This window comes from Pongo pygmaeus, chromosome 10 (assembly GCF_028885625.2).
Source record: "Pongo pygmaeus isolate AG05252 chromosome 10, NHGRI_mPonPyg2-v2.0_pri, whole genome shotgun sequence".
NCBI lineage: Eukaryota > Metazoa > Chordata > Mammalia > Primates > Hominidae > Pongo > Pongo pygmaeus.
The window spans coordinates 48,943,056-48,965,770 of NC_072383.2; the positions used below are offsets into that span (position 1 = coordinate 48,943,056).

Sequence of the window (22,715 nt, forward strand, 5' to 3'; positions counted from 1 at the left end):
CGCTCCTCACTTCCCAGACGGGGCGGCCGGGCAGAGGCGCTCCTCACTTCCCAGACAGGGCGGCCGGGCAGAGGCACTCCTCACCTCCCAGATGGGGCTGCGGGGCAGAGGCGCTCCTCACTTCCTCCCAGACGGGGTGGCGGCCTGGCAGAGGCGCTCCTCACCTCCCAGACGGGGTGGCAGCCAGGCAGAGGCGCTCCTCACCTCCCAGACGGGGCGGCCGGGCAGAGGCGCTCCTCACTTCCCAGACGATGGGCGGCCGGGCAGAGGCGCTCCTCACTTCCCAGACGGGGCAGCCGGGCAGAGGCACTCCTCACTTCCTCCCAGACGAGGTGGCGGCCAGGCAGAGGCGCTCCTCACCTCCCAGACGGGGCGGCCGGGCAGAGGTGCTCCTCACTTCCCAGACGGGGCGGCCGGGCAGAGGCACTCCTCACTTCCTCCCAGACGAGGTGGCGGCCAGGCAGAGGCGCTCCTCACCTCCCAGACGGGGCAGCCGGGCAGAGGCACTCCTCACTTCCTCCCAGACGGGGCGGCCAGGCAGAGGCGCTCCTCACCTCCCAGACGGGGCGGCCGGGCAGAGGTGCTCCTCACTTCCTCCCATACGGGGTGGCGGCCGGGCAGAGGCACTCCTCACCTCCCAGATGGGGAGGCCGGGCAGAGGCGCTCCTCACTTCCCAGACGTTGGGCGGCCAGGCAGAGGCGCTCCTCTTCTCCCCGACGGGGCGGCCGAGCAGAGGTCCTCCTCACTTCCCAGACGGGGCAGCCGGGCAGAAGCGCTCCTCACTTCCCAGACGGGGCGGCCGGGCAGAGGTGCTCCTCACTTCCTCCCAGACGGGGTGGCGGCCGGTTAGAGGCGCTCCTCACCTCCCAGACGGGGCAGCCGGGCAGAGGCGCTCCTCACTTCCCAGACGGGGCGACTGGGCAGAGGCACTCCTCACTTCCCAGATGGGGGGGCCGGGCAGAGGTGCTCCTCACATCCCAGACGATGGGCAGCCGGGCAGAGACGCTCCTCACTTCCTATACGGGATGGTGGCCGGGCAGAGGCGCTCCTCACTTCCCAGACGGGGTGGCCGGGCAGAGGGGCTCCTCACATCCCAGACGATGGGCGGCCAGGCAGAGACGCTCCTCACTTCCTAGATGGGGTGGCGGCGGGGCAGAGGCTGTAATCTTAGCACTTTAGGAGGCCAAGGCAGGCCGCTGGGAGGTGGAGGTTGTAGCGAGCCGAGATCACGCCACTGCACTCCAGCCTGAGCAACATCGAGCATTGAGTGAGCGGAGACTCCATCTGCAATCCCAGCACCTCGGGAGGCCGGGGTGGGCAGATCACTCCAGGCCAGGAGCTGGAGACCAGCCCGGTCAACACGACGAAACCCCATCTCCACCAAAAACACAAAAACCAGTCAGGCGTGGCGGCGCGCGCCTGCAATCCCAGGCACTGGGCAGGCCGAGGCAGGAGAATCACATGAGCCTGAGGCAGGGAGGTTGCAGTGAGCCGAGATCACGGCAGTACAGTAAAGCTTCGGCAATAGAGGGAGACCAAAAAAAGAAGGAGAGGGAGACAGAAGAAAGGGGGGAGGGGGAGGGGAGGGGGAGGGGAGGGGGAGGGGAGGGGGAGGGGAGGAGGAGGGGGAGGGGGAGGGGGAGGGGGAGAGGGAGATAAATTCTTTCTTGAAGGAAAAAAAAGGACAATTTTTTACTTCACCATGAAAATTTTATTTCAAAAATAAATATAATAAAGTAACAAAAACTGTTAAATTACCTTGCACATGCTGGGCGCAGTGGCTCACCCACTATAATCCCACCACTTTAGGAAAATTATCTGGGCGTGGTAGTATACGCCTGTAATCCCAGCTACTTAGAAGGCTGAGGCAGGAGAATCGCTTGAACCTGAGGGCACAGAGGTTGCAGTGAGCTGGGATTACACCACTGCACTCCAGCCTGGGCGACAAGAGTGAAACTCCGTCTCAAAAAAAAAAAAATTACCTTGCACAATTTGTACAAATAAAATTCCTAATTTTTTCCCATTAGTTATCATATGACCTGAAAAATCAGATCAGTAAACAAGGCTACCATGCATAAATGCACAGTGTTGAAAACTAGGGGGTACTCTATCACAGCCCAGAAAATGAATGCCTTCTGCTTTCCACTGCAGCTCACAAAAGCCCAGGTCCATTTCTGTGTTTTAGAATGAAGCCTTTTAGTTACAAAGTTCTCCTTTATGCTCTTGCTCTTTCTTTTGAGAAGATGAAGTATGAGTGTGAGAGTGAGTGTGTGTGTGTGTGTGTGTGTTGGGGGGGTAGTGGTGTGGAGTGGGGGAGAGAGAAGACAGGTCAGCAACAGGTATCATTTTCTTTCTCTGACCTATCTGTCCTCCCCTGGAATATATCCAGGGTGAATAATCCCAACATCTTTCTCCTTTCCTGACAGATGTGACTCTCATAGTCTTGGGTTCTCGCTTGTCTGGTAGTCAAGAAACTTGGCTTTACTACCAACTAGCAAGTTACTCCACTTCTCTGCCTTCCATTTCTTCATCTATAAATGCAGGGTAAGGCCAGTTCTAGCTCTAAATCTTATGATTTTATCACTTCTGCTCTCTGAATCCTTGCCAAATTCTTGGCATTGCCATAAAGAGTCTGAGTCAGTCTTTCCCACCCATTATACAAACAGTCCCAACCCTCAGTTAATGAACCACTCACACCAGAAGCTTGTCCTGAGCAGTCAGGTGGACAGAGCTAGGTCTTAAGAGACTGGGGTACTGAGGATGCAGAAAGTTCTTGTCCTGGGGTTCCCTACTTTCTGGAGAAAAATTGGCTCAGACACTCAGCAAAACAAGTGTAAATAGCATGCCCAAGTGTTGAAGTGATTAAGTGTTGAAAGTGCTTGGTTTAATGTAGATCCAGGAGAGAAATATGAAGTTAGATTATTAGATTTGATTTTAAACATAATGAATTGAAAGCAGCTGTCACTACCAAAAATAACAGGTTAAAGTGTTGCTTGAGGAAAATAATCCTTCCTATGTAATACACTCTGAAGAGAAGGAAAAGCGGGAAGCAAGTAGAGCCTCAAAGAAAAATTACCTATAGAAGAAATGTGATCAGGGCTGGGTGCAGTGGCTCACGCCTGTAATCCCAGCACTTTGGGAGGCCGAGGTGGGTGGATCACTTGAGGTCAGGAGTTCGAGATCAGCCTGGCCAACATGGTGAAACCCCGTCTCTACTAAAAATACAAAACAACAACAACAAAAACAAAAAAGAAAAGAAATGTGATCAGGAATGTGGGCAAGTGGCAAGACTTTGAAATTAGGCTAGGAAGCTTGGTATTGATAGGATAAGCTATTAATAAAAAGTTTATCTGCAAGCTGACTGTGGGTGAGGGTAGGGCACATGACCAACCAGTTCAACTTCTGGAACACTTCACTCACACCTGTAATCCCAGCACTCAAGGATTCAGAGGCAGGAGGATTGCTTGAGCCTAGGAGTTTGAGACCAGCCTGGGCAACATAGGGAGACCTCGTCTTCACAAAAAGAAAAAAAATCCTTGACCTTGTCCTTTTTCCTCCTGTGTGTCTTTGCCACCCCAGGTCCCCAGGTCAGACGTGACTGTATTGTCACTGTCTTCCTCCATAAACTAAGAGCAGGCAGGTTGTCTCATTCATGTTGAAGTCCCAGCACCAAACACAGTTCCTGGCACACAGCAGGTGCTCATAAAATGTTTGTTAAATGAATTTACCAAAAAGAGAATTTCAAAAGCGTGTTCAATCAGCACTTATTATAGGTGAATCATTCTCTCAGTCAAGAAGTTTTTCCTTATTTTTTTTTTTTTTATAGAGACAAGGTCTCACTATGTTGCCCAGGCTGGTCTTGAACCCCTGGCCCTTCCGCTTCAGCCTCCCAAAGTGCTGGGATGACAGGCATGAGCCACTGCACCCAGCTAGAAGCTTTTCCTTATTCCCAACCTAACTCCATTTCATTTCTCAAACATATTTTCCCCCCTTAAGTGATGTTTAAATGGTGGGCTTCCACAGGGAATTCTGAGGGGATTGTCCCATCAGATCTTGTTCTTCCTGATGGTGCTTCTTCATCTCTTGCCTCTTCCACCTACACATCTGCTCTTAGAGAGAGGACGAATGGACAGAATGGGCCAAGAATCAGAAACCTTCCACAGTGGGTGTTAACTTACTGATTTTTCTTCTTTTCATCCTGGAGTTGGAAATAGAACAGTAAGAAGAGTTGAGAAGAGGCCCAGAGAGGCCTCCTAGTGAAGCACAGTGAAAAAAGCTGAGTTTAAGTCTAAATCCTGGCCCTGCAACTTATATGCTGTTACTTTACTATTAACATCACACAAAAAAGGAGACAACCAGACTTTATGTGCCTCCTGATGGAAGAATACAATAACACCTACTAAGTATTCTTGCCATCAAAACAAAAACCTGAATCTCATCAAGCCTCTAAGTCTATCCATTTACAGAAAATATGGAAGACATAGGAACATATTAGACAATATCATGGGAATTCAATCAGCAAAATATACACTGTAGGAAATTGCAGGACAAACAACCTAGTATCGTTAACAAATAAGCTACAAGAAGGGAGGGATTAGAATATAGATTAAGAGATATGACCTTAAATCTAAGCAACTTAAAACATGTCAGTGAGTTGCTGATTTAAACAATCCATAAAAAGCATGAAGACACAATGAGGGGAATTTGGACACTGACAGGATATTTTGTGATATTAAGAAATGATTCTAGTGTTTTTAAAAGATAGCACTAAAACTTGCATTTTAGTGGAATATTTAATCTGAAATATCTGAAAAGATTTGTATGACATTGGTAAGTGAAAAAGGCAAGTTGCAAAATCATATGCATGGAATAATCTCACTTTAGTAAATCTCACATTTATTTATTGTGGATATACTTAGACATCATACACATACATAGCAAAGTAATTGTAAAGACATAAAATTACATTGTTGTAGTTTAGGAAGATGTAAAATCATAATCGTTTTGTTTATATTGTTTTCTTTTCCTTTTTTTTGAGATAGGGTCTCACTTTGTCACCCAGGCTGGAGTGCAGTGGCACAAACAAAGCTCACTGTAGCCTCGACCTCTGAGACTCAGGCAGTCCTCTTGCCTCAGCCTCTCAAGTAGCTGAGAATACAGGAGCACACCACCATGACCAGCTAATTTTTGTATTTTTTGTAGAGATGGGGTTTTGCCATGTTGCCCAGGCTGGTCGCAAACTTCTGAGCTCAGTACTTTGGCCTCCCAAAGTGCTGGGATTATAGGTGTGAACCACCATGTTGGGCCTATTATTAATTTTTAAATTCATTTCTTTCTTTTTTCTTTATGTAGGGGCTTTTTTTTTTTTTTTTTTTTGAGACAGGGTCTTGCTCTGTTGCTTAGGCTGGAGTGCAGTGGCACAATCACAGCTCACCGCTCAGTAGCTGGGACCACAGACGTGCACCACCATGCCCAGCTAATTTTTCTTATTTTTTGTAGAGTTAAGGTCTCCTGTGTTGCCGGGTTTGTCTCAAACTCCTAGTCTTAGCAATCCTCCCACCTCGGCCTCCCACTGAGAGGTGTGAGCCACTGCACCCAACCATGTACTTTCTGAATTGTTGTAATGAGTACATATTTTATTTATACTTATTTATTTATTCATTTTTGAGACCAGGTCTTGCTCTGCTGCCTAGGCTGGCATGCAGTGGTATGATCACAGCTCACTGCAGCCTGGAATTCCTGGGGTCAAGCGATCCTCCTACCTCAGCCTCCCAGATAGCTGGGACTACAAGCATGTGCTACCACACCTGGCTAATTTTTGTATTTTTTTGTAGAGACAGGATCTTGCTATGTTGCCCAGGCTGGTCTTGAATTCCTAGGCTCAATTGATCCTCCTGCTTTGGCCTCCCAAAGTGCTGGTATTACAGGCATAAGCCACCATGCCTGGCCAAGTAAATGTTGTATAGAAAAATATTTTGAGGTATGATAATGGTATTGTGGTTACATTTTAAAAGAGTTCTATTTTTAGAGATTGATAATGAATTTTTTTTTCTTTTTGAGACAGAGTATCACTCTGTCACCCAGGCTGGAGTACAGTGGTGCGATCTCGGCTCACTGCAACTTCTGCCTCCCAGGTTCAAGCAATTCTCCTGCTTCAGCCTCCCGAGTAGCTGGGATTACAGGCATGTGCTACCATGCCCAGCTAATTTTTGTATTTTTAGTAGAGATGGGGTTTTACCATGTTGGCCAGGCTGGTCTCGAACTCCTGACCTCAGGTGATCTGCCCACCTCGGCCTCCCAAAGTGCTGGGATTACAGGCGTGAGCCACTGCGCCCAGCCTGATAATGAAATTTTTATAGATGTGTAAATGTTGTTGGAATCAAAATGGAGCCACTACTGTTAAAAAAAAATCTCTGATAATAGAGCCAGGGAAGGCTATGAAGAGAGCATTCTCATGCTTATTTGCCTGATAAGAATTATCACAAAAGATCCTATGAAAACCACAACCTTGCACAAAGGCCATCACAACCTTATACAAAAAATATTTCTGCAAGGACTTCTGCCCAGCAACTGCCTGTTCAACCTTGGACTGGTGTCACCCTTATTACTGATCTTTGTAGCCAACGATAATTATTTTCAAAGAATCATGTAATCCTTCTCATTTTTTCCTTTGAAAACATTTGTCTTCCTTTACCTCCCTGTATACCTCATAGTTTACTATGGTACACATATTCCCATTGCAATGCTCTATTCCCACATAAATATCTTTTCTCTTAGACAGCCTCCCTCTATTCGTTAATTAGGCTGATGAATGAAATGATATATCTAGAATTTGTTTCATAATAATCAAGGATAGGAGAAAGTGAGTGGGGACACAGTGAAACATGATTGCCCATGAGTGGATAAATTATGGAAGCTGAATGATGAGTACATGCGAATTCATTTTACAAGTTTATCTGCCTTTGTACATATTTGAAATATTCCATTAAAAAAAAGTTTATCAGATCTAAGATGGTAAACCAATAACAACAACAAAAAGTTCAAAAGTAAGATTCCCAGGCCCTACTCCCAGAGATCTTGCATTTAAAAATATGTCCCAAATGATTCTGATATACACTCAGCTACTGAATTAGATGATAGCTAATAACCCATTAATATAATTTTAAAAATTATTTTCTATATAATTCAACTAACTGATATTTATATAGTAAAGAATTTGTGGGCCAGGTGCAGTGGCTCATGCCTGTAATCACAGCACTTTGGGAGGCCAAGGCAGGTGGATCATCTGAGGTCAGGAGTTTGAGACCAGCCTTGCCAACATGGTGAAACCCTGTCTCTACTAAAAATAAAAATAAAAAATTAGCATAGCATGGTGGCACACGCCTGTAATCTCAGCTACTCGGGAGGCTGAGGCAGGAGAATCGCTTGAACCTGGAAGGTGGAGGTTGCAGTGAGCCAAAATAAATAAAGAAATAAAGAACATTTCTCTGTTCCCCAAAATGACAGTCAGCAGCAAGAAAAAAGGTAAATTCCTTTATTTTTATTTTTATTTTTATTTTTTTGAGATGGAGTTTCACTCTTGTCACCCAGGCTGGAGTGCAATGGCAAGATCTCTGTTCACTGCAACCTCTGCCTCCCAGGTTCAAGTGATTCTCCTGCCTCAACCTGCTGAGTAGCTGGGATTACAGGTGCACGCTGCCATACCCAGCTAATTTTTTTGTATTTTTAGTAGAGACGGGGTTTCATCATGTTGGCCAGGATGGTCTCGAACTCCTGACCTCAGGTGATCCGCCCGCCTCGCCCTCCCAAAGTGTTGGGATTATAGGGGTGATCCACTGTGCCCAGCCAGTAAATTCCTTTAGTTCACCGAGGAAGGATAAGCAACAGGTTACCCTGTAGCCCTTAACCCTAGGGGGAGGGTGGCTTGGTGGAGATGTTTGCCAGTTTGTAGAACTTATTGTTCTTCTGCCACTCAGCCATCGTGTCTCCTTTCTTCTTCGAAGCTTCCCTCCCCTACCCTCCAGATTACCTGTTGTTGGTAGAAGTTGTTAGCGCTTTGTTCAAATCGTTCATCTTTGGTTTCTACAGCTTTCCCCAATTTTTGCAGCACCTAGGGATATAAGTCAGAAAGGCCTATAAGGTTATAGTCAAGTCTCTCTTACATGTTGGCCTCATATGACCCTGGCTTCAGTCAAGAATCTCACTTACAACTCAAGGGCTGTACTCATTTATGTATTTATTTATTTATTTTTGAGACGGAGTCTCACTCTGTTGCCCAGGCTGGAGTGCAGTGGCACGATCTCGGCTCACTGCAACCTCTGCCTCCCGGGTTCAAGCAATTCTCCTGCCTCAGCCTCCTGAGTAGCTGGGATTACAGGCGTGTACCACCACACCCAGCTAATTTTTGTATTTTTAGTAGAGACAGGGTTTCACCATGTTGGCCAGGCTGATCTCAAACTCCTGACCACAAATGATCCACCCGCCTTGGCCTCCCGATGTGCTGGGATTACAGGCGTGAGCCACTGCGCCTGGCCTTGAAGGGCTGTACTCTTACTGGACCAAAAGAATTAGGAATGTAGCAAACTGCTAAAAAAAAATCCTGTTTTGTAGTTCTTTTCAAATTAGGGGTAGCTCTAGGGGTTACGTAGTAGTGAGCTAGAGGATATATATTAATATAAAGCTCAGAAGAAATAAGGTATATCTGGCTGGGTGTGGTGGCTCACGCCTGTAATCCCAGCACTTTGGGAGGCCAAGGCAGGCGGATCACTTTAAGTCGGGAGTTTGAGGCCAGACTGACCAACATGGAGAAACCCCGTCTCTACTAAAAATACAAAATTAGCTGGGCACGGTGGCGCATGCCTGTAATCCCAGCTACTGGGGAGGCTGAGGCAGGAGAATCGCTTGAACCCAGGAGGCAGAGGTTGCAGTGAGGCAAGATCGCGCCATTGTACTCCAGCCTGGACAACAAGAGCGAAACTGTCTCAAAAAAAAAAAAAAGAAAGAAAGAAGGTATATCTTTCTGAATGTCATTGTTATTATTGTTATTATTTTATTTGAGACAGGGTCTTGCTCTGTTGCCCTGGCTGTAGTACAGTGGTGCAATCACAACTTACTACAGCCTCAACCTCTCTGGGCTCAAGCAATCCTCCCACCTCAGCCTCCCCAGTAGCTGGGACCACATGCTCACACCACCACACCTCACTAATTTTTAAAAATTTTCTGTAGAGACAGGGTCTCATTATGCTGCTCAGGCTGGCTGAACTCCTGGGCTCAAGTGATCCTGCTGCCTCAGCCTCCCAGAGTTCTGCAATTATAGGCATGAGTCATCAGGCTGGCTGGCATTGTTATTAATTTTTTTTTTTTTTTTTTTTTGAGGAGGAGTCTCGCTCTGTCGCCCAGGCTGGAGTGCAGTGGCGCAATCTCGGCTCACTGCAAGCTCCGCCTCCCGGGTTCACGCCATTCTCCTGCCTCAGTCTCCCGATTAGCTTGGGACTACAGGCGCCCGCCACCATGCCCGGCTAAGTTTTTTTGTATTTTTAGTAGAAATGGGGTTTCACCTTGTTAGCCAAGATGGTCTCGATCTCCTAACCTCGTGATCCGCCCGCCTCGGCTTCCCAAAGTGCTGGGATTACAGGCGTGAGCCACCGCGCCCGGCCTGTTATTAATACTTAAAGTGGGTTTTTGAGAAGGAAGGAGGAAAGCATTATATTAAAACAATTATCGATGAGAAAAATGTAAACTGTGCATGGCTTTTAAGTAAAATGTGGGCCTTGAAGACATTTTTTACTTGAGAGACTGTTTTCAGCTATAGCGTTAGGTTCCTCTAGATAGATGAGGTTAGAGAGGTTGGGCAGGGACACTTCCCTCATGGGGACTTTTGTGGAAAACTTTGAGAGGCCCCGATATAATGCATTTGAAACTCAGCTAGACCTGAATGCTATCCATGTCTATCGCCTCTCAACTAGAAAACCTGAGAGCCAAACCATCATACTGATGTCAGTGCTAATGCAAAAGACATGTGGATGAATAAGACCCAGTCTCTGTTCTCATAGGACACTCACTTATAAACAGGCAATTACATGTAGTAAGAAAGTCCTGAGTCTTCTGCCTATAACCCCCATCTTGGAAGGAGACACCATCATCCTGCCGAGTCCAAGTTAGAATCTCGGGAGTTGCCTTCAACTACTTCTTCATCCTCTTCATTGAATCCCTCACCATGTCCATCTCTAGAAACCATCTTATTCCCCTGGTCTCACTGCCACAGCCTTAGTCTAGGCCCTCACTGTTTATTACCTGGCCTGCCGCAATAGGTCTACTATGCTGCTGCTCCTTAAAATCTTCTAATGGTTCTCCATTCATCTGTTCAACAAATTTTTATTAAATGCCCAATATCGGCTAGGCGCGGTGGCTCACGCGCCTGGCCTTGGGAGGCCGAGGCAGGTGGATCACTTGAGGTCAGGAGTTCGAGACCAACCTGGCTAACAGGGTAAAACCCCATATCTACTAAAAATACAAAAAAAAAATTAGCCGGGAGTGGTGGCAGATGCATGCAATCCTAGCTACTCGGGAGGCTGAGGCAGGAGAATCACTTGAGCCTGAGAAGCAGAGGTTGCAGTGAGCCAAGATTGTGCCACTGCACTCCAGCCTGGGTGACAGAGGGAAATTGTCTCAAAAAAAAGAAAAAAAAAAGTCCAATATGTATCTTTAAGTAATAGTTCAAATTCTAGCATGCATGCAGGTCCCAAGGATCTGACCCTACATTAAGCTTCACCTCTCATACTCCTCCTCTCTGCAGGTCTCCTTTCCTAACACTTTTTTAGTTTCCCGAATAACCCACACTGTTGCTTGTCACAGATGCTGGCCCTCTTTCTAGAATGCCCTTCCTCACCTTGTCTGCCAGGCAAGTATCTTACAAAACCCAGTTCAACTCCGTATCTTTTGTGATACTTAACCACATCTACTTCATCCCATTGATCAATTACTCACTCCCTCCCAAGTGCTTGCAACTTCTGTATCTTGTATACAGTTCAATTGTTGTTTTATTACTACTACTACTACTACTATTATTATTATTATTATTATTATTATTTTGAGACAGAGTTTCACTCTTGTTGCCCAGGCTGGAGTACAATGGCGCGATCTCAGCTCACCACAACCTCCACCTCCTAGGTTCAAGCAGTTCTTCTGCCCCAGCCTCCTGAGTAGCTTGACATGTGCCACCACGCCTGGCTAATTTTGTATTTTTAGTAGAGATAGGGTTTCTCCATGTTGGTCAGGCTGGTCTCGAACTCCTGACTTCAGGTGATCTGCCCACCTCGGCCTCCCAAAGTGCTGGGATTACAGGTGTGAGCCACCGTGCCCGGCCTGTTTTATTATTTCTATTTGTTTATTCTCCTAAACTATAGGCTCCTTAAGGTTTAGGTACTTGCTTTGTTCATTTGGATTTCTCAGTATCCAGGAACTAGATATTTAATAATTGTAGCAGGAAGGAGAGTAAGACTGATATAGGAGAAGATATAGGTCTGAATGAGTGGAGCCTTGAAGTAGGATTTTCTAGATTGAAATAGAGTATAGGGGCTGGGCGCAGCGGCTCACACCTGTAATCCCAACGCTTTCGGAGGCCAAGGCGGGTGGATCACCTGCGGTCAGGAGTTTGAGACCAGCCTGACCAACATGATGAAACCCCATCTCTACTAAATACAAAAAACATCAGCTGGGTGCGGTGGTGCACGCCTGCAATCCCAGCTACTTGGGAGGCTGAGGCAGGAGAATCGGTTAGGGGGTTGCAGTGAGCCAAGATTGCGCCACTACACTCCAGCCTGGGCAACAGAGCGAAACTCTGTCTCAAAAAACAAAACAAAAAATTAAATTAAATTAAAAAAGAAAAAAAGGCCGGGCGCGGTGGCTCACGCCTGTAATCCCAGCACTTTGGGAGGCGGAGGCGGGTGGATCACGAGGTCAGGAGATCAAGACCATTTTGGCTAACACGGTGAAACCTCGTCTCTACTGAAAATACAAAAAACTAGCCGGGGGCGGTGGCGGGTGCCTGTAATCCCAGCTACTCAGGAGGCTGAGGCAGGAGAATGGCATGAACCCGGGGGGCGGAGCTTGCAGTGACCGGAGATAGCGCCACTGCAGTCCGGCCTAGGTGAAAGAGCGAGACTCCGTCTCAAGAAAAAAAAAAAAAGAGAAAAAAGAAATAGAGTATAAAGGGTGAGAGTAGAAAGAGGATTCCAGTTAGAGACAACAGAATCAGGAAAATCACAGGAGTACACAGCTTCACGAGCTGGTTCAGCATGGCTGTTATGGGTAGTGGTGGGGAATGAAGGTAGAAAGGGAGACTGGAGTTTCATTATGAAGGGCTTTGAATGCCATGCAAGAGTGCCCAGATCTGGGGAGTGTGGCAGGTTCTGTGGAGAGACTCTGATTCATATCTCCATTCTTTTTTTTTTTTTTTGAGACAAGTCTTGCTCTGTCGCCCAGGCTGGAGTGCAGTGATGCCATCTCAGCTCACTGCAACCTCTGCCTCACCGGCTCAAGCGATTCTTCTGCCTCAGCCTCCCAAGTAGCTGGGATTACAGGCGCCCACCACCACGCCTGGTGAATTTTTGTATTTTTAGTAGAGACAGGGTTTCGCCATGCTGGCCAGGCTGATCTTGAATTCCTGACCTCAGGTGATCTGCCCACCTCAGCCTCCCAAAGTGTTGGAATTACAGGCGTGAGCCACTGGGCTGCCAGTATCTCCATTCTTAATCCAGGGGGTATGTCTCATTCCTGGAGCTCTTGCTGTAGGGGATAAGATCAAGCAACTCTGGAGTTAGACAGATACGGGCTCCTATCTTGGCCTTTCTACTTACTGACTGTAAGTCTTCAGGCAAGTCATTAAAACTTTTGAGCCTCGGTTTACAGAACTCCCTTTCCCCCATTAGATAATATTTATCTCCTGGAGTTGTCAGGAGGATTAAATGATATTTTGCATGTCAATTGCTTTCTCAGAGCTGCCCTACAAAGAGCACTCAATAGGTACTCACTGTCATTATGTTTAGTTTTGCTCCCTTGCCTGTAAATGCTTATATTTTTGGTTTGGCTGTATCTGTTTGTGTCTGTCTCTAACTGCACCTCACTTGCCACCCAGCCCTGGATGTGCAGTCTGCCATCCTCCCTGGCTCCACCCTTCCCCGCTAACAAAACACTGTTCTCTACCAGAAAGTTGCAAAACCACCTTGTTTAGTGGTAAGTGCAGCTCTTAACTTCCTTTCTGTTACCCCTCCCTTCCTTTGTCCCTAATTTGGTTCTTCTTAGGTGGAGAGGATAGAAAAAACAGAAAAGAGAAAACTCAGTCTAGAGTCAGTGTAAGGGATGACTGGGGCAGACCAATCTCCCCAATCCCCAAAAGGCTCAAGGCCAAAAGGCTTGGAGAGTGTGGGGTCGGGGGTTGGGGGGTACTGAGAGAAACTTCCTCACCTTCCAACTCTGAAAGTGAAAAGGTGTTACCACCCTGAAACATACCCCAGTGCTCTGGGGCCAAAGTAATTTGTTGCCATAAGCAACAGGTACATGTTAGGGCAGTTATACTGTGTCATGGGTGTTCTTCCCAATGAAAGACCCTTGAGGGAACAGGGTGTACAGATACTAAACAGATGTTTGTTGAAACAATGAATAAATTCTACTTTTGGATCACTTCCTAATGAAAACCCATATAATGCTAATCCCTAAAATCCTGCTTTGAGAATTCTGTCCCAATTTACCTGGCCTGGCAGCTAAATTAGAATATAGATATTTAAGGAGAAAGAGCAAGAGCAAGGCAAAAAAGTAAATGCGGCAAAATGTTAACACTTGGTGAATCTGCGTGAAAAATATTCCAGTGTTCACTGATTATTTATAACTTTTCTGTAGATCAGGGCTGGGGTGGAAATGGAGCTTTAAAAAAAATTACTACATGTATCTTTGGTGGCTACAGTTCCTTACCATTGCCTCTCCCATAATCATTTATTATATTTTAGTTAATTCCCTCGATTGGGGTAATTTGCATAGGGCCTGGATATTTGATATTATAAAATTTTGCTAAAATTTTTTCTTAGGTGCAGTAAATTTTTGTGGTTATGTAGGAAGTCTTTCTTTCTCTCTCCTTCCTTCCGTCTTTCCTTCCTTCCTTTTCTCTCTCTCTCTCTTTCTTTCTTTCAAGACAGAGTGTAGCTCTATTGCCCAGGCTAGAGTGCAGTGGCACAATTTCAGCTTACTGCAACCTCCACCTCCCAGGTTCAAGCGATTCTCCTGCCTCAGCCTCCAAGCAGCCAGGACTACAGGTGCGCGCCACTAGGCTAATTCTTGTATTTTTTGGTAGAGATGGGATTTCGCCACATTGGCCAGGCTGGTCTCGAACTCCTGAGCTCAGGTGATCTACCCACCTCACCCTACCAAAGTGTTGGGATTACAGGCATGAGCCATGGCGCTTGGCCGGAAATCTTTATTTTTAGGATATATGATAAAATAAGCTTTCCTTAAAAGGTCCTAATATACTTTTTCCAGCCTTTTCTCTGACCACTCCCTGTGCTCCAGCTGAGCTGTAGTTCTCACTCCAGTCTCCATGCCTTGCTTATGCTGGCACTTCTCAGCTAGAATGCTCTCTGACCATTTGTCTGAAAAACTACTAATCGTCCACAATTCCTATTTCAAATTCAGCCTCCATTATAAAACCTCTCGATTCTCCCCAATCCTTTTGTCCTCTGAATTCCCATAGACCTGCATCTCTTAGGTCAGTTATTTTATTACTATTATTCTTTTTTTTTTTTTTTAACTAGATTGTAAGCTTTTGGCAAAGCAAGAATGTCTCTTACCCCTAAATTCCCTGCTGGGTCCAGCCCAGTACCCTGAACAAAGGAGTTTTTCTGTAAATATTTGTGGAATTTAACCCTCTGGGATTTAAGCTGAGTAGTGTCAACAGAGGAGAAGACCAACAAAGGAGTGGTAAACAACACCCCTTCTCAGGGGGATCTGAGAGGTTTGCCACAAAGAAATCACAAACAGATGGTGAAAGCAGTACTATAGTTGGAAATGAGAAGATGTATCATACTTAAAAAACACACACACACAATAAAGCTTAAATTCAGTCCCATGTTGAGTTTGGGCGGGAAATGGAAAACAGACCAAGAATGTTTCATCCCTATTGTGTTTAATGGTCACCAGACCTCCACTCCCAGCTTTTCAGAGGATGCCTGAACAAAAAGTGTTTCTACTCCTGAGCTCTGTTCCTGAGAGAGGATCAGTAGGAAGTGGGGGAGGCACAGATGTGAGAGTGGCTTATCAGGAACGTTGTAAAGCAGCAGCCTGAGTGAGGTTAGGATTCAGAGGCAGGACACCTGGGTTTCAGTAATATTTCTCCTACCTACCAATCTCTTTTGAGCCTTGTTTCCTTATTTCTAAAACAGAGATGCTAATAACCTGCTTAAAGGGTTGAATAGATGAAGGGAGATGACATCGGTAGAATGTTGGCTCCATAAAGGGAGAGAGAATCACTTTGTCTTTTGTTTTTTTTTGGAGACAGAGTTTTGCTCTTGTTGCCCAAGTTGGAGTGCAATGGCGCGATCTCGACTCATGGCAACCTCCGCCTCCCAGGTTCAAGCCATTCTCCTGCCTCAGCCTTCTGAGTAGCTGGGATTACAGGCATGCGCCACCACGCCCGGCTAATTTTGTATTTTTAGTAGTAGAGACGGGGTTTCTCCATGTTGGTCAGGCTGGTCCCGAACTCCCGACCTCAGGAGATCCACTGCCTGGGCCTCCCAAAGTGCTGGGATTACAGGCGTGAGCCACTGCACCCTGCTGATAATCACTTTCTTATATCCCTGTCTCTGGTCCATAATAGGCATTTGATATTTGACACATTTCGCTATTTGACATGTTAGCTATTACTTATTACTCAGATTACATCCAACTGCTTGCAGAAAAAGCAGAAAGTGTTGCAAGGAATTCTTTCATTTTAGTGCAAATTTCTCCCTCTTTATCTCGCTCTCAATAACTTCCCAAGACTCAAGGACTGGCTTCAGGCTGACTGAGCTGAGCTCCCTTCCGGCATCCCAGGCCATTCCCACCTTATTGAAGTTCAACCTCTGCCTACCCTTGTGTCTAGTCTAGGTTCAGAATATCTTGTTTTCTTCATCAACTGGGAATCCCTCATGGCAGATTTGAGTTTGCTCCTCTTTGTCTACTTCCTCAGGGTTCAGGCCAGAAGAACCTGAGAGACTGGTTCTGTCTTTGGGAAGTATTTGACTCTGAGTCAAATGTGACACCTTTTCAATTTAGTGTTCTTACCATATTGAGTTTCATCAAGAACATCAACCCTCTCATTTTACAGGTGCAAGATCTGAAGCCCAGAGCAGGACATTATTTAGCCAAGGTTTGGAGTCTATGCTTACAAAGGAATGAAAGCCCAAAGCAAGGTTATAGTGTTGACGAGAGGCTAGATGAAGACAGAATATGCAAGAGTGAAATACAATCAATTGTATGTCTTTTATTTTTATTTACTTATTTTTATTTTTTGAGACAGAGTCTCCCTCTGCTTGAGTGTGGTGTAGTGTGATCACTGCTCACTGCAGTCTTGATCTCCTGGGCTCAAGCGGTCCTCCCACCTTGGCCTCCCAAAGTGCTGGGATTACAGGAGTGAGCCACTATGCCTGGCTGATATGTCTTTTTAAAATTACTTTATTCATGAGTGTTTTGTCTTGTAGGGTTTTTTTTTTCAACCACAGTGTGGCCTTCTCTCCAGTATCTCCTGCTCGCCCACACTGTTTCTAGCTAGACCTTCCCATAGGCCCTTCTCTTGGGTCTACCAGATTTGTAACTCTTCAGAGAGGCTGAAACTAGGATCAAGGTGAAGTTAGGGTAAGTGAAGTAACGAAGTCTGGCTACACAAACTCTTTCCCTTTTCCTCCTCTCTTTCACATGACCTCAAATTACAGAAAAAACCTCCCTTCCATTGTGGTCTCTTAAAGTCAGGAGCTACATCTACATTCCATCAGTTTTCTGCTGATAAATGAACTCGGGAGAGCTGGTTGCCTTTAAGCCTTCCCAGGGTTCAAACCAGCGCTCCACCTTTAGAAGATAATAAGGATATTTCAGTTGTTAAGCAGAGCTGTTCATCCAAATGCTTCTAAGTCAATCAGCTCTTAGAAAATCAAAACTTCTCCGTTGTAGAAGGCAGGTTGGGCTTAATAAAGAGAGAGAGAAAAAAAGGAAAACCGAAACTCTTATCTCAGGTCCTTCTTGTCTCTCTTCACCCGCTCTTTCTTCTGGCTGACATGTCTTCCCAAAGCGCCTTGTCTACTACAGGGTTGGTAGGTGGAGAGCAGAGGCTCAGGTTAGAAGCAAAGAAAATATTCTGGACAGGTAGAAACAAAAATGCCATCAAAATGTGTAGAGAATGTCCCCACGATCTAGATTGCCAAGCAAGTAACAGATGGCCAGCCTACCTAAATGCCAGTGCTGGGGCAGGGCTACCTGGCACTAACCAAGGACACACTCTGAACACAGATGTGGTTCATCACCCTGGGAGGTGTACTCCCCAACGCCAAAGGGAGGGTACAAGAAGCAGATTTGGGCTCCTGCTTACGTCAGCTGAAACACCACCCAGAGGCCAGGCAGGGTGAGGTAGGGGGAGAACTATGCAGGATTATTCTAGCCTTCGGTGGGGGGTGCCTGCTGGCATCCGCTGCATCTCTGTCTTTGGGGAAATTGCCCTCTGTGGAAAATTACCCTCCAATTTCATCATCTGTAAAATACCAATTTTGGATTGCTAGCACAAAATTTGATACAAAGGTGGCCACCACCGTCACTTCCTTTCTTTCACCTCTTCTGGGTCAGCCTGAGGGTTGTCGAAGGTTCTGCCAGAGACTGTTGTCTCCCCAGCTACCCGCATCCTTGCCCAAGATCGGGTGGCGGTCTCCGACCTCTCTCCATTCTGCCAGTTTTCGTGGAAGCCCAATCCTCGCTCCCGTTTCCCTGGGAAAGCGGGAGACCCTTCTCGTCAGACCAGACCCTTCGGGGCCCCTGAGCACCCTGCCCGCCCCTCCTGCCCGCCCGGGCTCGGCCTCGGCTCCCTGTGGGCCAGACAGACGGCGAGGCCCGGCCACCTACCTTCTCCTGGGCCCTGCTAAACTTCTTCTGCACCTGCTTGGCGAAGAGGCCGGCCGCGCCGCCTGCCTTGCCCTCTGCCATCCTGCCAACTCCCTGGGGGCCGCCGCCTTGGCCCCGCGCCCTGTGGTTTTCTGAGGCCCCCGAGGAGGAAGTGCGGGCTCCCGGCATGCCTTGCATCCGGCCCCAGCCCTGAGCCACCTCAGGCCGCCCCTGGCCAGCCCTGAGGCCCGCCCCTCGGCCCACCACTGTCAGCCGGAGCAGGCCGGCTCGGAGGGGCGGGGACGGGGCCTGCCCTCAGGCAGCGCTCGCTTGAGGCCACCTTCCGAGCTCCAACACCTGCCCGAAACCTCGGCCTCACTGAACCAGGTCCTCAGCGGTGGGCCCAGACTCATTCGCTCCGGAAAGCCAGTTCCCATCACGCTGAGCACTGGAAAGCAACTGCCACCGCAGGGTAGAAAATGGTGTGGGTTCCACTCAGCGAGAGGACCTACCATATGGAAAACACGTTTAGGTTCTGTGAGTATGCATGCGAAGCCGCCATGTAAACTGCGTTTCTTGCTCCAGGTTGCGGTGTAGGCTCTAAGCCTGGAACTGGTAGGGATAGAGTGCAGAAAGGGAGCAGGACACCAGAGCCTGGCTTGAAAGAGAGAAACAGGCCGGGCGCGGTGGCTCACTCCTGTAATCCTAGCACTTCGGGAGGCCGAGGCGGGTGGATCGCCTGAGGTCAGGAGATCAGCGTGACCAATATGGTGATAAACCCCGTCTCTACTAAAAATACAAAAATTAGCTGGGCGTGGCGGCGCACGCCTGTATTCCCAGCTACTCGAGAGGCTGACGCAGGAGAATTGTTTGAACTCGGGAGGCAGAGGTTGCAGTGAGCCGAAATCGCGCCACTGCACTCCAGCCTGGGCGACAGAGCGACACTCCGTCTCAAAAAAAAAAAAAAAAAGGAACAACTAAGCTGGAGATAGAAACAGGGTAGGGGGCTGGTTCTTAGGCAAGGGAATGATTGCATTGAAAAAAAGGCTGAGGAGGATAGTATGGATCCCCGTGCTGGGGATGAGGAGCAAGTTTTTCTAGTTGGAGTACAGTGTACTGGATGGAGGCAGAATGTGAACACAGACACAGATTGTGCAAATTGGGGTGGGGCTGTTGAGATGACAACTATTGTTTCTCTAGGGGGAAGTTCTCCAAAAAATTCTTCCCTGACCTATTTGCGGGGATAGCTTGAGATTAGGACACTAGGTGTGGAGGAACCATGTACTCAGATTTTACAGTGCAGGTAAAATTTCCTCAAGGAAGGGAAGAAGGTCAAAATAACACTTCCTAAGGAGTGGAAGAGGAAGATAAGGGCCTGACACAAAATTAGAGGCCCTTGTATGCTATTGTGTTCCTCTTCTTTCTCCAAAACAATCATTACTGCACTCAAGGTCAACTGTGTACCAGGCATTGCTGGGTGTTCTGAAACTAAGGATGAATAAAATGCAATCCCTGACCTTAAGATGCTTAATGAAGTCTGTCCAGGCACCACGGCTCACACCTGTAATCCCAACACTTTACGAGGCTGAGGCAGGCGGATTGCTTGAACCCAGGAGTTTGAGACTAGCCTGGGCAACATAGCAAGACCTTGTCTCTGCTAAAAATACAAAAATTAATTGGGCATGGTGGCACACACCTGTAGTCCCAGCTATCAGGGAGGCCGGGGTGGGAGGATCACCCGAGCCAAGGGAGGTAGAGGCTGCAGTGAGCCCTGATGGTGCCACTGCATTCCAGCCTGGGCAAAGCGTGAGACCCTTTCTCAATAAATAAAGAATAAATATTAATAAATAAGTACATAAATAAAGATGCTTAAAGTCTGGAGCTGGAGATAGGTGGGTAATCAGGTGATTATAATGTAATGTGCTTAATTCATTTGTAGAGATGGATACAAAATTTTCTGGCAACAGGTGATTAGGGTTTGTTTGTTTGGAGACAGGGTCTTGCTTTGTTGCCAGGCTGGAGTGCAGCAGTGCCATCAGGGCTCACTGCAGCCTCTACCTCCCAGGCCCAAGTGATGCTCTCACCTCAGCCTCCTGAGTAGCTGGGGCTAAGGTGCGTGCATGCCACCACTCCTGGCTACCCAGGCTGATCTGGAACTCTTGAGCTCAAGCAATCCACCCGCCTCAGCCTCCAAAAGTGCTGGGATTACAGGTATGAACCACCGTGCCCTGCCAGGCGATTAGGGTTTATTCTGGATGTTAGCTTTGGTGATGCCCTGGAAGAGGCAGGGTGATGAAAGTAGAAGGACTTGATATTGGATGGGGAGAAGTGGGGAGAAGCATGGAGAATAGCAGTACTGCGGGAACACTGAGAGTAGATGGCAATGCTAACAGGTGTGTCACTGGCAGAAGGAGGCCAATACCTGTGTCCCTGCCAGGATTACATGGCATCCTCAGCAATGCAACCCAGCCACTGTCTCCTAAGAAACTCTGTTTAGTGCCAATATCTTGCAAACTGAAATTGATGGTCACCAAATCATGTAGTGTTAGAGAAGAAACAACCCTTAGAAGTTAATTAGATAGGGAAATTGAGTCACAGAAAGGGCTGATGACTTGCCCACAGCCACCCAGCTCCTCAGTGGTGGAACTGGGATGGGAACAGACTCGGCCTCTTATAGCACATGGAGTGTTCTAGAGGCCTCTGCTGAGCCTGCCAATTCTAGGGTCTGTCTCAGCCAGTTTCTCCTTCTGTAATGTTTGATACCCTAGTCCCTCTTGTCTGGTCTTAAGTGATTGACATGAAAAGCTGCTTCTCATCCTTTTTAGCCTTCCCCTTTCAGTTCCCCCTTTGCTTTCTCATAGGCCACTCTAACACACTGAGCCCTGGCCAGGATACAGCAGAATTATCAGTTTCCCAGTTCTCTGTGGTTTATAGAACCCTGGATCCGGTTGCCTATTTTAGTCCCAGCCTTGAAGTGCCGATTCACACTTAGCTTGAGGCCCTATGTTGTTGTTGCCTCTTCCTTTCTGTTCTGCCTCTTCCCCTCAACCCTTTCCTTTCTTTGTTTAGTATCTTCTCTTCTCTCCTTTTTTCTATTCTTAGCTCTCCAGTCTCCATTGTTTTTTTTTTTTTTTTTTTTTGAGACAGAATCTCACTTCGTTGCCCAGGCTGGAATGCAGTGGCGCAATCTTGGCTCACTGCGGCCTCCACCTCCCAGGCCCAAGCGATTTTCTCCAGTCTCCTTTCTAATTTGTCACTTTCTTAGTCTGCTGGTATCTGCCCTGCCTCCTAATCTTACACTTCTATCTCTAGTGTATCCTAGTAGTTGCCATCACCCAGAAACTTGGAGTGGGCGCTCGTTTTAGGCATTAAAGGGGGAAACAAAAGAAGGATGAGCCCACAGTATACCTGGGAAAGACAGGGCATATTCAGTCACTCAGGAACTTTTTTGTTTGTTTGTTTTGAGACGGAGTCTTGCTTTGTTGCCCAGGCTAGAGTGCAGTGGCACGATCTCAGCTCACTGCAACCTCCACCTCCTGGGTTCGAGGAGTTTTCCTGCCTCAGCCTCTTGAGTAGCTGGGATTACAGGCGCCTGCCACTGCGCCCAGCTAATTTTTGTATTTTTAATAGAGACGGGGATTCACCATCTTGGCCAGGCTGATCTCGAATTCCTGACCTCGTGATCCACCCACTTCGGCCTCCCAAAGTGCTGGGATTACAGGCGTGAGCCACCGTACCCAGCCCACTCAGGAACTTTTTTTTTTTTTTTTTTTTTGAGATGGTCTTTCGCTCTTGTTGCCCAGGCTGGAGTGCAATGGTGCAATCTTGGCTCACTGCAACCTCCACCTCCCGGGTTCAAGCGATTCTCCTGCCTCAGCCTCCCAAGTAGCTGGAATTATAGGCGCCCACCACCACACCCAGCTGATTTTTGTATTTTTTTTAGTAGAGAGGGGGTTTCGCTATGCTGGCCCGGCTGGTCACGAACTCCTGACCTCAGGTGATCCACCCGCCTCAGCATCCCAAAGTGCTGGGATTACAGGCGTCAGCCACTGCGCCCGGCCCACTCGGGAACTTTTTAAAGCACTCTGTGCCTTCGAATATAGCAAATATCCACAGGAATAGGGCAGATGGACAGATTAGTGGATAGGTAGATCCTAAAGTAACCCAAAATGGATAACATAAAGCTACTCCCCACTGGGTTTGTGGACTGGTAGAGGTAGCAGCAAAGGGAAAACCCAGCCTGCAGATGTGGTGAAATCCAACTTGGATCCTATAACTGCATTTCTTCTAAATCAGTGGTCCCCAACCTTTTTGGCACCAGGGACCCGTTTCGTGGAAGACAATTTTCCACGAATCAGGGTGGGGGATGGTTTCGAGATGATTCAAGGGCATTACATTTATTGTGTACTATATTTCTATTATTATTACATTGTAATACATAGTGAACTAATTATACAATTCACCATAATGTAGAATCAGTGGGAGCCCTGAGCTTGTTTTCCTGCAACTAGACGGTCCTGTCTGGGGGTGATGGGAGACAGTGACAGATCATCAGGCATAGGGACCCTTGCTCTGGAGGGCTTAATTACAAATAGACACAGTATGA

General features: G+C 47.3%; 1 protein-coding gene across 3 annotated transcripts in view; it reads right to left on the bottom strand.

The window, feature by feature from the left end:
• BIN2 (bridging integrator 2) overlaps nucleotides 1-18,362 on the bottom strand; it is a 45,631-nt gene extending 27,269 nt beyond the window's left edge. The window contains exons 1-2 of one of the 3 annotated variants that reach the window (XM_054444276.1): nucleotides 18,131-18,362; nucleotides 8,031-8,111 (exon numbers count right to left, since the gene is read on the bottom strand). In XM_054444276.1, coding sequence (XP_054300251.1) covers nucleotides 8,031-8,111; nucleotides 18,131-18,307 — 258 coding nt within the window. In that variant the 5' untranslated portion in view covers nucleotides 18,308-18,362. Of the gene's footprint in view, nucleotides 1-8,030; nucleotides 8,112-9,558; nucleotides 9,596-18,130 lie in introns of those variants that run through there. The other 2 variants (XM_054444277.2, XM_054444278.2) reach the window with 2 other exon arrangements.
• Between the last annotated feature and the right edge of the window lie 4,353 nt (nucleotides 18,363-22,715).